Here is a 17,425-nt window from a genome sequence, read left to right as displayed (position 1 = left end):
TGGAGCTCGATCTCATTCCTCTGAAGTCACCTCAGAGATTTGCCCGCGGAGTTCCTTTTGGGACGAGTGGGTCGAAGGGCTGAGGACCAGGTCCTATGAAGTAGGTTTGCTGACCTTTCCTGAAAGTGTTACCTCCTGTCACTACGGGGGAGGGGACCCTCACTGTAAGCAGTGGGAAGAATTCAGAACAAAAATTCAGGCCTTCAGGCAGTTTCAAGCGAGGGTCCACCAACGAATGGCAGGACATTCATTCTGCAGGATATTCTACCAGGGAGGAGACTCAGAGCAGCCATTACCCATCCCCGTGTTTTCTGGTTCTTAGAATATGAACATTTAAACCATGCCAGAAGGTTCTCCCTGGGGTTCTCTTGGCAGTCTACAGAAAACCACCTTAACCCACCACTCCAGGTACGTGTGCATCCGGGGTGTCTTTATCCTCACCACAGAATGCGCCTCCCTTACCGTCACCCTTGTCGTGACTCTGCGCAAGTTTGTCAGCCTCATCTTTTCCATCTTGTACTTCCAGAACCCTTTCACTCTGTGGCACTGGCTGGGTACCTTGTTTGTCTTCGTTGGGACCCTAATGTACACAGAGGTGTGGAACAACCTAGGGACCACAAAAAGCCAGCTTCAGAAGGAGGACAAGAAGGACTGAGGTCAGCCTGGAACAGAGAGACCAGTGTCAAAATGGGCCAGGGTCTGGTGAAGGTCTGGCCACCGTTTCGCTTTTGTTAATGCCGAAGTATTGAACCAGCCGTGTACCAGAGAATCCTCAGAACGAGGGACGCCTCAGATTTCTTACCGCTGTAGACACCAACGTTTGTGGACTCTGAATGGAAACCCCGCAACCCCGAAATAGAAATAAGAACAGTTGTCCACTATTGAACAGCCAGTTGGGTTGTTACTTGTTTACCAGAATATTTAGTACTGTTACTTGTTTATTGAATTCTGAGTCCTCAGAGCTTCTAGTTTTATATCCGTGGTCTCGGGCAAGATTATCTCTTGTTGCTATTCTGATGGTTCTCTGCCATACAGTCATTATCATCCTGTGGCCTCGTCCCTTTTTTTTTTTTTTTGGTCACCTTTCCCCTCCCCCCTCCCCCCCAACCCCAGCAGCACTCTCAGCCAGTCAGACGCTCCAGGGATCATCATCAGGAACAACTGAATGGCCAGGTGAACGGAGACACCAAGGACGTTGGCCTGGGAAGGAAACAGTCGTCCTGTGAGCTGAGCCCTGGTAACGCTGGAGCAGGACTGATGGGAATCCTTTCCCACAGCTTTTTTTTTTTTTTTTTTCCCCTATGCAAAAGTCTTTTATTTTCTGTGCTTGAAACAAACCTGCAGCATATCTCTATGGCACAAAGTTAAGAAAGAAAGGTCGTGTATGAATTGGGAGAGACGTTCTCCCTCAGTCTTCTACATGAACCCCGTTAGCTCAGAGATGCGATGGTGACACCACAATGGCGGGGAGAAGCTGGCCCTCGTCAGCACCGAGAGAGCCACAGCTAAATGTTCGAAAGGCTTCTTCACCAGAGAGATGCAGCCCTGCCGGTCAGTCTGATAAGAGTCCTGGTCCGTCAGGCTAAGGAGTAGACTGATACATGGTGGGTGTGGGTTGTGGTGTATAAGTTCAAATCACAACTAAAATGAAAAGTTTTTTGGTTTTTTTTTCCTATGAGGTATCTTAATGTTCTTGATGGATAATCTGCGGGGGCTTGGGAGGTCGTGTGTTTTACTCCGTGTAGAAACCTGCCCCCCTTTGGCTGATCACGTCGGAGGTGTAGTTTCCCACCCTGGGAAACTTTGGAGAAAGAGGAACAATGTGAACGTAGAGTGTAGGGGTGTGTGCGCACTCGTGTAGCTTGTGTGATAATACTGGAGGAGAGAAGAGCGTGAAAATCTGTTCTTTTATTTTCTTGTTCTTCACTCAGCCCCAGACCTTCATTAACCTCCCACAAGCACATGCTTTTCTTTTTTGCACACAAAGGCCTTTCATGTTTTTCCGGATGCAGATTGTGGTCTTAACTTGCGACGTGGCTCTCCGGGTCCCCGTGGCTCACTCTGTGGTGTGTCGTGTTTCCTTCTCTTTCTGCAGCTTTTGTCTGAGGGGGTCTGAGATAAGTGTTCTAGAACCTTTGGGTCGCTCTGGGGAAGTAACGTAAGTTGCCTCGCTCGTTCCATAACGTGGGTATTGTTTCTCCATCTAAGTCACAGGGTTTTCAGACTGATTTGTCGTTCTGGACATTAGTGATTTATTCTAAAAGATGGTGAATTTGGTATGAACCCATTTATAGAACCAAAAGGCATTTTCTTTGAAATACCTAGAGCTCCTCAGACTGATGGTGCTATGAATAGCATCTGTTAAATATCCTCTTAAAAACAAAAATAAAAGCTACTTTTGTAAAAAAAAAAAAAAAAAAAAAAAAAAAATCACTTAATAGAAGAACCTGCCCCTGGGGGCTATTGGATTGCAATGTGTCTGGAGTCTTAACAGGCTAGAACCTTACCTAACTTAGTGTCCTTTTTATGTTGATGAAAATTTGTAGTAATCGAAATGTATTGGTGTCCCCAGAGAGCATTTAACTGGGTCTATTAGGTTTTAGATTCTGGTTTTAGGGAGTATATGTTCCTCTCAGATGAATACCTCTGCTGGTTTTATTAACCAGAGGTTATATGTGGACAGATTAGTGCACTCACACAATAAAATAGAACACATAACAGAATGTCTCAAATGCCCTGTGAGTTGATTTTTCTGTCTAGTGGCCGGAATGTAAGAAATAGATGTCTAATGGACACTAGTTAATACTTTCATTAGAAACTTTGGTTTTTTTTGGGGGGGGGAGCCATTTATTTCCATTAGATAACTGGCTTTTCATTCCAGGTTGAAATTAATTTCAACTTGTATTAAAGGGGCAAATAAACCATTTTGTAGAAAACCAGACCTATGTAACCAGAAGAGAATTGTCTATTAAATGCTTCTCTTCTTTCTCTGGGTCAAGACTATGTAACTTTGTACTCCATAGATAGTTTGTTTACAAAAGAGATTTGGTGTTTAAGAGCAAAGATCAAACAGGATGACACTAGTGAGAAAGTATTGTGTGTGTGTGTGTACCCGTTTTAACACCTTGACTGGTATCGTAAAGTAACAGGAGAAAATGGTAGATATTTGAATTATATTAACATAGTGTCTCCGTAGCCTTTACCACAGTTCTGTTGTCACATTATAAATGCTGTCTTTTTCACTTGTCATTAATTTATTTTTGATCCTGTATTTTCCTTTTCATCCAACAAAAGCAATCATTAATGCTTGACAGAAACTTGCAAGTTTTTTTTTTTTTTTCCAACGTTTATTTATTTTGGGGACAGAGAGAGACAGAGCATGAACGGGGGAGGGGCAGAGAGAGAGGGAGACACAGATTCGGAAACAGGCTCCAGGCTCTGAGCCATCAGCCCAGAGCCTGACGCGGGGCTCGAACTCACGGACCGCGAGATCGTGACCTGGCTGAAGTCGGATGCTTAGCCGACTGCGCCACCCAGGCGCCCCAAAAACTTGCAAGTTTTAAAGTACTAGGACATACTCTCGTCTTTCCCCCTTCTTCCTGCGCAGTTATCCTAAATGAAATGCTACAGTACTGTATTCTTCTGGGAAGATTAATGGACATTTTTAAAAGGTTCTAATATCTTGGAGTCATTTCTTGAGCACCTTTGCCCTATTTTTTTTCCTCTCCTCAGCACCACCTCCAGTTTCTTCACTGCAGCTTGTGTTCACGTGTGTAGTTTTCTACTGAGCACCACCTATAATCTTGTATGTTTAGGCCTCTATTCTTTGGGGCCTCTCAGATGTTTTTGTGGGTTTTTACAAGGTATTTATATCTGTGTAGCACGTATTTTGTTATACATGGTTAGCAGCATTGATACTTGGAGTGTGAGAATATCTGACCCACATGTGAGTATATGTATAGCTAAGTATGAACATAAGGGTTAATGTAAAAATGTTTATATATTTTGTTACCTCAAACTGGGGCTGAGAATCTTAACTACCATTCCCTTCTATGTTTGGAAAATAATTTTGCTTGCTCTTTTCACCCACCTTGAGCTGACTTTATTCAACAGTGCCAAACGCCTATGAGGGTGTGGGCGGGGGGTGGAAAACCTCAGGAATTATTCAAAGCCCATGAGTTAGCTGTGGGCCTGCTCATGGGTGGACCAGTTGGCATGTTAGAGTGAAGGGGAGGAAGAAATTTTCCTCTGTCCAAGGTTCTTCCTGCTGGACTCGAAATTAAATTTACATGAGACCGATTAAGAGGAGAAAAATCAGTTTTATTTTGTGCACACAGTACCCATAATGAAACTGACACCCAAACGAAAGACTAAAGCAGGCACTTAAAAAATACATACATTTTAGACAGTAAATCTGTCAGGAATTGATAGGAAAAGAAAATGAATGGGAGCATTAGTAAGGTTTCGGGCTGCAGTTGTAGATTAGTAAAAATGTAAGCAAGTTTATTTCTGCAGATTTGTTTTTTATTAACGTTTATTATTTTTGAGAGAGAGTGACAGAGTGTGAGCAGAGAGGGAGACACAGAATCCGAGGCAGGCTCCAGGCTCTGAGCCGTCAGCACAGAGCTCGATGCGAGGCTTAAACCCATAAACCACAAGATCATGACCTGAGCCAAAGCCAGATGCTCAACCAGCAGCCACCCAGGCACCCCGCACCCCTCTTGGTTTGTCATTTGGGGCACCTGTGTGGCTCAGTTGGTTAAGCATTCGACTCTTGATTTCAGCTCAGGTCATGGCCTCACAGTTCATGAGTTTGAGCCCTGCATCGGGCTCTGTGCTGACAGTGTGAAGTCTCCTTGGGATTCTCTTACCCCTCTCTCTTTCAAAGTAAATAAACTTTAAAATAAAGATGTAATTTTAGTTCTTAGAGCAGGGAGGCTACCTTTCATGTGAGAGATTTATTTTATTTCAAAAGGGCAGAGGAGGGTCTGAGTGTCCTTGCACTGGCTATTTACCACATAGCTTCAGTTCAAAATGATCAGTATGCCATTGTGGGACATTAAGGGGGGCCTGTCCTTGGCCCCTACATTCCCCTCCTCTGAAACTTCCCAGGAAGTTTCACACATTAAAAGTTGAGTTGGGGGCACCTGGGTGGCTCATTTGGTTAAGCATCTAACTCTTGACTTCAGCTCAGGTCATGATCTCATGGTCGTGAGATCAAACTCTGCCCTGGGCCTAGAGCCTGCTCTAGATTCTCTCCCTCAGCCCCTCCCCTGCTCACACTCTCTCTCTCTCAAAAAAAAAATAAAAGTTGACCTGGTAGGTTGTTCTGTCTCCATGAACCAGTTTCTGAGTTCTTGAGAATAGGTCAGTTTAGTTAAACTCATTTCAGGAGGCGGTGATGTGTTCTCAAAGTCCGATGGTTCAAATCAGGTAATGAAAATCCATTTCTGTGGAAACAAAAGCAATGATTAATGATTGGATCAAATTATAAACCAGTTTCTGAGGGTAGCGAGTCAAGTGAATTTCTAGATGGAAGGCAGTGACAATCTGGCATATATTCTTGGTTTGTAGTTTGAGTGTCTGATGATTTTTTTTTGAGAAGCCCATAGAGCAACAGACATGGAAAATGTCTACCTATGAGCTGTTGTGATTTCTGTGAAGTTTACATTAAGTTGTTTATATTCAGTTTGCAGGGCTTCAGGAAAAAGGGCAGTTTTATCAGATTATTCCAAGTACAAAAGATGGGCAAAAGCCCAAAATGTTGGTTTGGAGAGTTGTAGCCAGGCATTGGAAAAAAACAGAAGACATCAGGATCTCATCCAGTTTATAATGAAATGTGTTAGAATATAATATTCACAAAGGTATGTTATTAAAACAATTTTTACAATCACACTCCTTTTTACCAAAGACAGCTAATTAAAATTTGTTTGCCAAGGAAGTCTAGTTTTTTAAAACTTGGTCTGATTATTTACATAAGTGCATCAAGAATAGCGATTGATTGTATAGGCTGTTTTCAGACTGAACTTTAACAGCCTCTCAAGGTCTAAAGCCAAGCCAGATACGTGCCACAGACTTCGCCTGTAACACATGCAGATTGGGCTAATTTCTTCTCAAGGTGCAGGTTCTTGCACCTGCCCAGAAGTGGCCTTCTCTATTCACCTGGTAAGTCTGATGGGAACCCTGTAAGCAAGGTGTCAAGATTGGTTCCATAAGGCCAATCATAGTTGCTTAAGCTGTCTGGTTAGATCTGACATTCCAGTCAAAGCCTTGGTACTATAACCAGTGTTTCTAATTGTGTCCTGGTACTCTTACTATTGAACTTGTGCAGATGAATGCACAGTAAAACCTTGGGTTGTGAGCATAATTCATTCCGGAAACATGCTTGAAATCCAAAGCACTCCTATATCAAAGCGAATTTCAAGAAGCATTGGCTCAGTTGTGATCATGTGACATTAGGTGTCACATACCACTCCTCATCACTCATTTATCAAGTTAAAATTTGTAAGAAATGTTTGCTTGTCTTGCAGAACACTCAGAACAAGTCACTCGCAATCCGGGGTTTTAGTATATTATGAAAATGTAAGAACACAGAGGTTTTTTTTTGACTTCTGAAGGGATCAGGGAGAAAAAGATAAAATATGCCTTTGTGAAACAAAACATTTATCAAATTGATGTAAGTTATAGTTATCTTAAGAGAAAAAATTTCTTTTAATCTGGAAAAACAAATCATTAAAAAAAAATCAATGTTTCAACAAACGAAAATCCTAAAAATTATAATCCTCAGTTCATTCAGTCCCATGTTACTCTTGTTTTGCTTACATCTAGTTCTTTTATTAGTTCTGGAAATCCCTACCCAGTTCAGTTGTGTGATCTTAATGTTATCAGAAACCTGTACTCAGATTTCTTTCCATGAGTATCAGTGCAGATGAAACACATTTGCAGGAAGCTTTGTAACCACATCTAAGTTATAGGTGTTGTAAATGACAAAAGACTTAAAAACGCCCATAGCTAAAGATCTGATTAGTGTTCATTACGATGCAGTTGACAGGGAAATTTGGTTACTTCTTTGACACACATTTCAAGATAATAGGACATAACCTGATTTCTAGGAGTTTCATACAGTTTTTATTATCTGGCTACATAAATATAATCTGAGAGGGTTTAGTATCACTCATTTGACAGTGTTTCCCATGTAACTCAACATGATTATTTAGTGTAATCTCTTTTTTTATATAAGGAAACCAAATGTTTTGAAATATGCCGTGGGCCCTCTGGAATATATTGGTTAGATTGTGATGAAAAGACTTTTTAGAATTTAATTGGGGGAAGTTTGTACATTTTATTAAATAGGATCACAGATCATTATGAACTATCTAACCAAAGTGACAATAAAAGATTTTAAAGGCAAATATAGAAGGTTACATAATTGTGAGCAAAACTTGTCTCTTTTAATATTGATGACTCAGTTTTCCTGAATGCTTGTTTTTAACGTGTCTTTTTGAGAGAGGGAGACACAGAATCTGAAGCAGACTCCAGGCTCTGAGCTGTTAGCAAAGGACCCAACACGGGGCTCAAACTCACAAACCATGAGATCATGATCTGAGCCAAGGTCACATGCTCAACTAAGGCACCCCTATAAACAAAACTTTTTAATGTTAAAACTTATTCTTAAATTTATTCTAGTCTTAGCCATTACTGGCCATATATAAAATTCTTTTCTATAAACCTATAAACTATCTTTTTTACATTAAGATTTTGTCCTAAGTTTTCCTTCAACAAAAATGTATTTCCACCACATACCATTTTCTTATTGAAAACAATTTCCTTGTACACAGAATTGTTTCCCTTATTTTGCGTAGCTTTAACTCACTAATTTGGATTCTTAACACTTAGAAACTTTAATTTCTAGTGGAAACGAAATAGTGAAGTAGGAAAACCTTGATCTCACCTTCTGCATGGACACGGTGAATCTATCTCTACATATATAGCAGTTCCTCCTGGAGAACCGAGGGCTGACTAGACACCTCTGCACAACAGAGGTTGGAGGGAACACCTAGAGAACAGCAAAAGAGGTAGGGATTGGGGTTTCCAGTTATTATCGTGTCTAACAGTGTAAACTGCAGTGGGGAGGGATAAAATTGAGGGCCTGTGAGCAGATTTATCTGTTTTGGGATACAGATAAGAAGCCATGGTTTAAAAGGGCAACTATAATATAAGGGCACTAGCTCTCCACCAAGCAGTAGGGGGCCTGCCACTGTTTACACTCCTCCATTTTGACAGTGTAGATAGGATCCAGGCTCCCTGGCTGGCCTGCTGTTTCAATGAGCCCCCACCTCCAGCACATGCTGGGTAGACCTGGACAGCACTGACTACAGCTCCAGCTGTATCAACAAGGGCAGAACACCCTGGGCATGCTCCAGATGACTGCCTGGGCACCCCTTGTAGGTACTGCTGTGGGGCTTTCTACCTGGGCTTGCCAGAGTGCCCTCTGCAGAGCCCTGGCACCCCTAGTCCACACCCACTACAGTGCCAGCCAAAATGGCCAGGCACATAGTCTATACTGGACATCCTTATACAAGGCAATTTCTTCAAGTTGAGAAAAGTAGCAGCTCTTCTACCTAATTCATAGAAATAAACACAAAATGAGGAATGTGCTCTAAATGAAAGCCCAAAACTTCAGAAAAAGAACTAAATGAAATTGGAGATAAAGAAATGATTAGAAAATTGCTCAGTGGACTAGACAGAAAAGAACCAATCAGAGTGGAAGAATACAGTAACAAATGAAAAAGCAGCAAGTTAGAGAACGTAGAAGAATGGATCAGTGATCTAGAAGACAGGCTAATGGAAGGCACCCAACTTGAACAGCAAAAAACAAAACACTGAGTAAGGTTAGGTTAAGGGATATGTGGAACAACATCAAGCATACTAATATTCACCTTATAGGGCCCTCAGAAAGAAGAGAAAGGGTCAGAAAATTTACCTAACCTGGGGAAGGAAACAGCCAGATCCAAGAGGCACAGAGAGCCCCAAACAAGATGAACTCAAGGAGGTACACAACAAGACACATGATCAAAGAGAATCTTAAAAGGAGCCAGAGAGAAGCAACTAGTTATGTACAAGAGAATGCCCATGAGGCTGATTTTTTTCAGCAGAAAATTTGCAGGCCAGAAGGGAGTGTGGCCTGATAACATTCAAAGTGCTGGAAAAAAAATAGCCCCACAACCAAGAGTATTCTAGCTGGCAAGACTCTCATTCAGAATTGAAGGAGAGATTAAGACAAAAATTCCCAGACAAAAGGTAAAGGAGTTTATCACCACTAAATTGGCCTTACAAGAAATGTTAGAGGGACTTCTTTAAGTGTAAAAGACCATAATTAGAAGAAAATTATGAAAGGGAAAGCATTTCACAAGTAAAAGCAAATATACAGTGATAGTAGTATATCAATCACTTATAAAGCTAGTAGGCTTAAAAGACAAAAGTAGTAAAATCAATTATATCTAAGTTAAATTATATCTAGGGACCCACAAAAAGATGTAAAATATGGCGACATATACATAAAACATGGAGGGGGTGTAAAGCAAGTTCCTTTAGAATGTGTTTGGACCTCAGCAACAATCAACTCAATACAGATTTAGGTACTTAGGACATTATGTATGAGCCTCATGGTAACCACAAACAAACCTATAATAGATACACACAAAAAAGGAAGCCAAGCATAACACTAATCATCAATCACAAGGAAAGAGAAGAACTACATCCAGAAAACAATGAACAAAATGGCAGTAAGTTAATAATTACCTTAAAATTACCTAAAAATTACCTGTTAATAATTACCTTAAATATAAATGCTCCAACCAAAAGACACAGGATGGCAGAATGGATAAGACAACAAGACCCATCTAGATGTTGCCTACAAGAGACTGAATTCAGACCACTTACAGACTGAAAGTGAAGGGATGGAAGAAGATACTCCATACAAATGAAGGGGGGGAGGGGGAATGGGATAGCAATATTTAGAGAAGACAGACTTTAAAACAAAGACTGAACCATCAAAACCTTAGAGGAGAAAGCAGGAAAAGACCTCTCTGACCTCAGCCGTAGCAATCTCTTACTTGACACATTCCCCAAAGGCAAGGGAATTAAAAGCAAAAATGAATTACTGGGACCTTATGAAGATAAAAAGCTTCTGCACAGCAAAGGAAACAACCAACAAAACTAAAAGCAACCAACGGAATGGGAAAAGGTATTTGCAAATGACATATCGGACAAAGGGCTAGTATCAAAAATCTATAAAGAGCTCACCAAACTCCACACCCGAAAAACAAATAACCCAGTCAAGAAATGGGCAGAAAACATGAATAGACACTTCTCTAAAGAAGACATCCGGATGGCCAACAGGCACATGAAAAGATGTTCAGCGTCACTCCTTATCAGGGAAATACAAATCAAAACCACACTCAGGTATCACCTCACGCCAGTCAGAGTGGCCAAAATGAACAAATCAGGAGACTATAGATGCTGGAGAGGATGTGGAGAAACGGGAACCCTCTTGCACTGTTGGTGGGAATGCAAATTGGTGCAGCCGCTCTGGAAAGCAGTGTGGAGGTTCCTCAGAAAATTAAAAATAGACCTACCCTATGACCCAGCAATAGCACTGCTAGGAATTTATCCAAGGGATACAGCAGTACCGATGCATAGGGGCATTTGTACCCCAATGTTCATAGCAGCACTCTCAACAATAGCCAAATTATGGAAAGAGCCTAAATGTCCATCAACTGATGGATGGATAAAGAAATTGTGGTTTATATACACAATGGAATACTACGTGGCAATGAGAAAAAATGAAATATGGCCTTTTGTAGCAACGTGGATGGAACTGGAGAGTGTGATGCTAAGTGAAATAAGCCATACAGAGAAAGACAGATACCATATGGTTTCACTCTTATGTGGATCCTGAGAAACTTAACAGGAACCCATGGGGGAGGGGAAGGAAAAAAAAAAAAAGGTTAGAGTGGGAGAGAGCCAAAGCATAAGAGACTGTTAAAAACTGAGAACAAACTGAGGGTTGATGGGGGGTGGGAGGGAGGAGAGGGTGGGTGATGGGTATTGAGGAGGGCACCTTTTGGGATGAGCACTGGGTGTTGTATGGAAACCAATTTGACAATAAATTTCATATATTAAAAAAAAAAGAAAAGAAGAACAACAACAACAAAAAAATAAAATAAAGACTGTAACAAGAGACAAAGGCATTATATAATGATAAAGGGATCAATCCAATAAGAGGATATGACATTTATATCTATTCACCCACAACAGGAGCACCTAAATAAAGCAAATATTAACAGACCTAAGGGAGGAAATTGACAATAATAAGAGTAGGGGACTTCAATATCCCAATTACAGCAATAGAGCATCCAGACAGAAAATCAATCAGGAAAAGTGGCTTTGAATGACCCATTAGACCAGATGGACTTTACACATATGTACAGAACATTCCATCAAAAAACACCAGAATACACATTCTTTTTAAGTACACAGAACATTCTCCAGAATAGATCATGCTAGACCACCAAACAAGTCTCAATAAATTTAAGGTGACTGAAATGATATCAAGCATCTTTTCTGACTGAAACAGTATGAAACTAGAAATTACAAGAATGGCAAAAAACCTAAGAACATGGAGCCTAAACATGTTACTAACTGATGGGTCAATGAAGAAATCAAACTTGAAATTAAAAAATGTAGACAAATGAAAATGAAAACACAACAGCCCAAAATCTTTAGGACACAGTGGAAACACTTCTATAAGGGAAATTTATAGCATTAGAGGCTTACCTCAAGAAACAAAAATTTCAAATAATCTAACTTAACACCTGAAGGAACTAGAAAAAGAACAGTAACAAAGCCCAAAGTTACAATGAAGGAAACAGTAAAGGTCATAATGGGGATAAGTGAAATTGAGACTAAAAAGATAAAAAAGATCAAGGAAACCAAGAGATGGCTCTTTGAAAACATAAATATAACTGATAAACCTTTAGCCACATTCATCATAAAATCAGAAATGAAGTAACAAATGACATCACAAAATTACAAAAGATTCTAAGAGGCTACAAAAAATCTATGCCACAAATTGGACAATCTAGAAGAAATGGATAAATTCCTAGAAGTATACAGTCTTCCAAAAGTGAATTAGGAAGACATAGAAAATCTGAACAGACCAATTACTAGTCATGAAATTGAGTGGGTGATCAAAAAATTCTCAAAAGTCCAGGAACTGATGGCTTCACTGATGAATTCTGCCAAACATTTAAAGAAGAGTTAAGGCTAGTTCTCAAACTACTCCAAAAAATACCAGAGGAAAGAAAGCTTCCGAATTTATTTATTTACTTACTTATTTATTTATTTATTTTTAACGTTTATTTATGAGACAGAGACAGAGCATGAATGGGGGAGGGTCAGAGAGAGGGAAACACAGAATCTGAAACAGGCTCCAGGCTCTGAGCTGTCAGCACAGAGCCCAACGTAGGGCTCGGACTCACGGACCGCGAAATCATGACCTGAGCCGAAGTCGGGCACTTAACCGACTGAGCCACCCAGGCGCCCCATCTTCCGAATTATTTTACAAGGCAGCATTATCCTGATACCATCAAAGATGCTACAAGAAAACTGCAGGCAAATATCCCTGATAAACATAGATTCAAAAATCCTCAACAAAGGGGGCACCTGATGGCTCAGTCCGTTGAAATGTCCAACTCTTGATATCAGCTCACATCAGGATCCTGGGGTTGTGGGACTGGGCACCGCATCAGGCTCTATGTGAGCATGGAGCCCGCTTAACATTCTCTCTGCCCCTCTCCCCAGCTTGCACACTCTCGCTCTCTAAAAAAACAAATCAACCTCAAGAAAATATTAAACTAAATTCAGTTCATTAAAAGAATCATTCATGATCAACTGGAATTTATTCCAGGATGCAAGTATGGTTCAATATCTGCAAATCAGGCAATATGTGATACACCATATTGACAAAATGAAGGATAAAAACCATAAGACCATCTCAAGAGATAAAAAAGCATTTGACAAGATTTAACAAAGTGGGTTTAGAGGAAACCTATCTCAACATAACAAAAGCCATTATGACAAACATAACTAACATTATACCCAGTATTGGGGCACCTGGCTGGCTCAGTGGGTTAATCATCTGACTTCGGCTCAGGTCATGATCTCTCAGTTCATGAGTTCAAGCCCCCCCCCCCCCCATTGGGCTGTCTGCTGTCAGCAGAGAGCCCACTTCGGATCCTCTGACCCACCCCCTGCCCCTCAAAAATAAACTAAAAAAAAATAACAAGGAAAAGCTTTCAGCTAACAGCTTTTCCTCTAAGGTCAGAAACAAGACAAGAGTAGCTATCTACTCTAACCACTTTTACTCAACATAGTACTGAAAGTCCTAGCCATAGCAGTCAGACAAAAAGAAATAAAAGGCATCCAAATTTGTAAGGAAGAAGTAAAACTTTATTTGTAGATGACACAATACTATATATAGAAAACCCTGGGGCACCTGGGTGACTCAGTCGGTTTAAGCGTCTGACTGTTGATTTTGGTTCAGGTCATGTTCTCTCTGTGAGATCGAGCCCCGCATCAGGCTCTGTGCTGACAGTGTGGAGCTTGCTTGGGATTACCTCTCTCTCTTTGCCCCTCCCCTGCTCATGCTAGTGCTCTCTCTCTCTCTCTCTCTCAAAATAAATTAACTTAAAAAAAAAAGACTCCATGAAAAATTCAGTAATGTCTCAGTATATAAAATATACAGAAATCTTTCATTTCTGTACACTGATAGTGAAATAGAGAAACTAAAACAATCCCATTTACAATTGTACCAGAAGGAGTAAAATACCTAGGAATAAGCTTAACCAAGGAGGTGAGAGATTGGTACTCTGAAAACTATAAAATATTGATGAAAATATTAAAGATGCTACAAACAAGTGGAAAGATATTCCATGCTCATGGAATGGAAGAACCAGATTGGTTAACATGTCCATACTACCCAAAGCAATATACTGACTTAATGCAATCTTTATGAAAATACCAATAGCATTTTTCACAAAACTAGAACAAATAATAAAATTTGTATGGATCCACATAAGACCCTGAATAGCCAAAGCAATCTTGAGAAAGAACAAAGTTAGTGGTATCACAATCTCGGATTTTAAGATATACTACAAAGCTGTAGTAATCAAAACAGTATGATACTGGCACAAAAAGAAACACATAGATCACTGGGACACAATAGAGAGCCCAGGAATAAACCCATGCTAATATGGTAAGTTAACTTACAACAGGAGGCAAGGATATACCATGGGGAAATGACAGTCTCTTCAATAAATGGTGTTGGGAAAACTGGATAGGTACATGCAAAAGAATGAAACTGAACCACTTTCTTACACTATACACAAAAACAAACTCAAAATGGTGTGAAAACCTAAATATGAGACCAGAAATAGTAAAACTCCTTAAAACATGGGCAGTAATCTCTCGGATGTTGGCCTTAGCAACATTTTTCTAGGTATCTCTCTTCAGGCAAGGGAAACAAAAACAAAATTAAACTATTGGACTATACCAAAATGAAAAGCTTGTGTACAGCCAAGGAAACCATCAACATAAAAAAGTCAACCCATTGAATGGGAAAAGATATTTGCAACTGATATACCCGATTAAGGATTAATACACAAAATAAAGAGCGTATTATACAACTTTACATCCCCCCCCCAATAATCTGATTAAGAAATGGGAAGAGAACTTGAATAAACATTTTTTCCGAAGAAGACATTCAGATGGCCAACAGACACATGAAAGGATGCTTAACATCATTCATCATCAGGAAAATACAAATCAGAACTGCAAGGAGAGATCACCTCACACCTGTCAGAATGACTAGAATCAAAAAGATAAGAAATAACAAGCGTTGGTGAGGATGTGGAGAAAATGGAGCCCTTGTACACTGTTGGGAATGTAAATTGGTGCAGCCACTGTGGAAAACAGAACAGAGCTTTCTCAAGTTTGGTAATTCCTTTAGGAAAATAGTGACAGTCTCTTAGAGGAAATGGATTAGTAAAACCTAAAGTATCCCACCAACAGTAGCTAAGCCCAAGGAACCAGTTCCACAATATTTTCTCCTGCTAATCTCAATTCAGAAAGAGAAAAAGATCCTCACCATTCTCACTCCATTGAACTGTAGACAGATTCTGGGAGGCTGATATGGTAAGAAGTCTTACCTTCTGCCAGATTTATGTCAGATGTCCTAAGATCTCAAAGCTGCAGAATCTACAGCAAGTATCCAGTGAAAGTATATCATGCCAACTGAAGAGGAGGAAGACATTTTCTTCTGTCCAAGGTTCTTCTAGCTGGACTCAGAATTAAATTCATATGAGACAGATTAAAAGAAGAAAACCACCAGCATTTTATTTTGTGCACACAGACAGACCCACTAATGAAACTGAGACTTCAAGATATGAGCAAGGCAGGCAGTTTTTATACATTTCAGACAAAGAATAAATCTGTGAGAAATTTGACAGGTCAAAAAAAACATATTTGGGAGTTTTAGTATGGAATTCTAGGTGGAATTTGGGCTGAAGATTGGTCAAAAAGTAAAAAGGTTTGTTTCTACAGTTTTCTTTGCTACGAAGTGCCCAGCTCTGATGATAAGGCTATCTCTAAAAAGACATTCTTAGTGCAGGGAGGGTACCTCTCATATGGGAGATTTAGTTTCTGCTTTCAGGGGGACTGAGGAGGGTCTGAGTGCCCTTGCACTGACTGTTTTCCAAGGACCTTCAATTCAAGATGATTAGTATACCATTGTGGTCGGTATATTATGGGTGGCCGGCCCTTGGACCCTGCAGGGGAAGGCGGCAAAGACCTGAGCAGACGCACACACACTGAGAAGATCCTGATCATAGAGGTCGGAAATCAAGACCCTACATTTATTGTAGTTCGTTTCTTTTTGGCTTGCGGTCAATACAATTATGACTAATTCTGCCCTTAGAGAAACAAAGTATTTTGGTCTCAATAGCTTTATTCTGGAAAATGTGAGATCTTATCGGTGACAGTACATTCTTAGATTGAAACAACTGTAAATGTAGATAAAATCTATTAGTTTATTATTACTGATTGAAGGGACATTTCAAAATGAGTATAAAGAAGGGGCGCCTGGCTGGCTCAGTTAGAGAAGCATGCCACTCTTGATCTCGGGGAACGTGAGTTTGAGCCTGATGTTGGGTGTAGAGAGTACTTCAAAATTTTTAAAAATCTGGGCTGCTGGGTGGCTCAGTCGGTTAAGCGCCAACTTCGGCTCAGGTCACGATCTCACGGTTCATGAGTTCAAGCCCTGCATCAGGCTCTGTGCTGACACTTCCCCTGCTCATGCTTGTGCTCTCTGTCTCTCCCTCTCTTTCAAAAATAAACATTAAAAAAATTTTTTTAAATAAGAAAAATCTTTAAGACAAAACAAGTATAAACAATATTTGTAAGTAAAAGTCATATGCATTGGGATATATTCAGTACGTACCAAGCTAGGGTGGAGACTTTGTAGTGTGCTCCTTCTAGCATCTTCCTCCCAGTAGACACTACAGAGAAGGGAGGAACCAGGGATCACATCTTTTCCGGTTCTGTAGTGCCAGCCCCAGTGCAGTGTTTGACTTGCATTCAGAGAATAAATGAATGCTTACCAAGATTTCTTATTCCATCACATTTCTGAGAAACCATCTGTTGGTTCCCGATACCTGTTCCCACTCTTCATTAGCTGGTTGGCAAGAAAGCAAATGAGAGGAAAAACCTTTCTAAGATTTCTACCATTTCTAAGGAGTGGAGGACATACCCGAGGGAGTGTTGATGGCCTGGGGGTAATCAGGCTGGGGAAGAACATTCTGTATTTAGCACCTTGGGTCATTTGATGCTCGGTGCAAGGAGATGCCTCTCGGGGTAGCATAAAGATTCTCAAGTCTTTGACGTAGGCTGCCTGGGGTGACCCTTACATCTTCAGAACCGGTGTTGGCTGATGCCTGGAGTTCAGTGTCTATTTGTCTATTCTCGGTACCATTCTGAGACACCTCCCCTGAGCTTTCCCTACTTAACTCACTAACCATCCTACCAAATATCCTCAATTTGGACCAAGTGAGGCAGGCTGCAAGGGTACCAGAGATGGGAAGGGGGAGGAGCTTGGTCTACATTTAAAAGAAATAAGACCCATACCTGTTAAGAAAAAAAAAAAGTTGCAAGAATTCTTTGGCTTACTGAATTATTTATATCTTTTGAGATGTGAGAAGATGCCCGTGAACCAAGGAGAGAAGGAGTGGTTATTCCCCAGCACAATGAAAATGTCTGTGGACCACTTGCAATCACAGGTCATTTCTGTGCTACTCTCATCCAGGGAATG

At 40.5% G+C, this 17,425-nt stretch overlaps 1 protein-coding gene across 2 annotated transcripts in view; it reads left to right on the top strand.

Annotated features, from left to right (window-relative positions):
- The window catches only part of SLC35B4 (solute carrier family 35 member B4), a 40,544-nt gene extending 35,952 nt beyond the window's left edge, over positions 1–4,592 (top strand). Inside the window, exon 10 of one of the 2 annotated variants that reach the window (XM_047850309.1) lies at positions 409–4,592. In XM_047850309.1, the coding sequence (XP_047706265.1) occupies positions 409–655 (247 nt within the window). In that variant the 3' untranslated portion in view covers positions 656–4,592. Of the gene's footprint in view, positions 1–322 lie in introns of both variants that reach the window. The other variant, XM_047850311.1, reaches the window with a different exon arrangement.
- Positions 4,593–17,425: the final 12,833 nt, after the last annotated feature.

The sequence above is a fragment of the Prionailurus viverrinus genome, chromosome A2 (genome assembly GCF_022837055.1).
Source record: "Prionailurus viverrinus isolate Anna chromosome A2, UM_Priviv_1.0, whole genome shotgun sequence".
In the NCBI taxonomy this organism is placed as follows: domain Eukaryota; kingdom Metazoa; phylum Chordata; class Mammalia; order Carnivora; family Felidae; genus Prionailurus; species Prionailurus viverrinus.
This window is presented reverse-complemented; position numbering and strand designations above follow the sequence as displayed.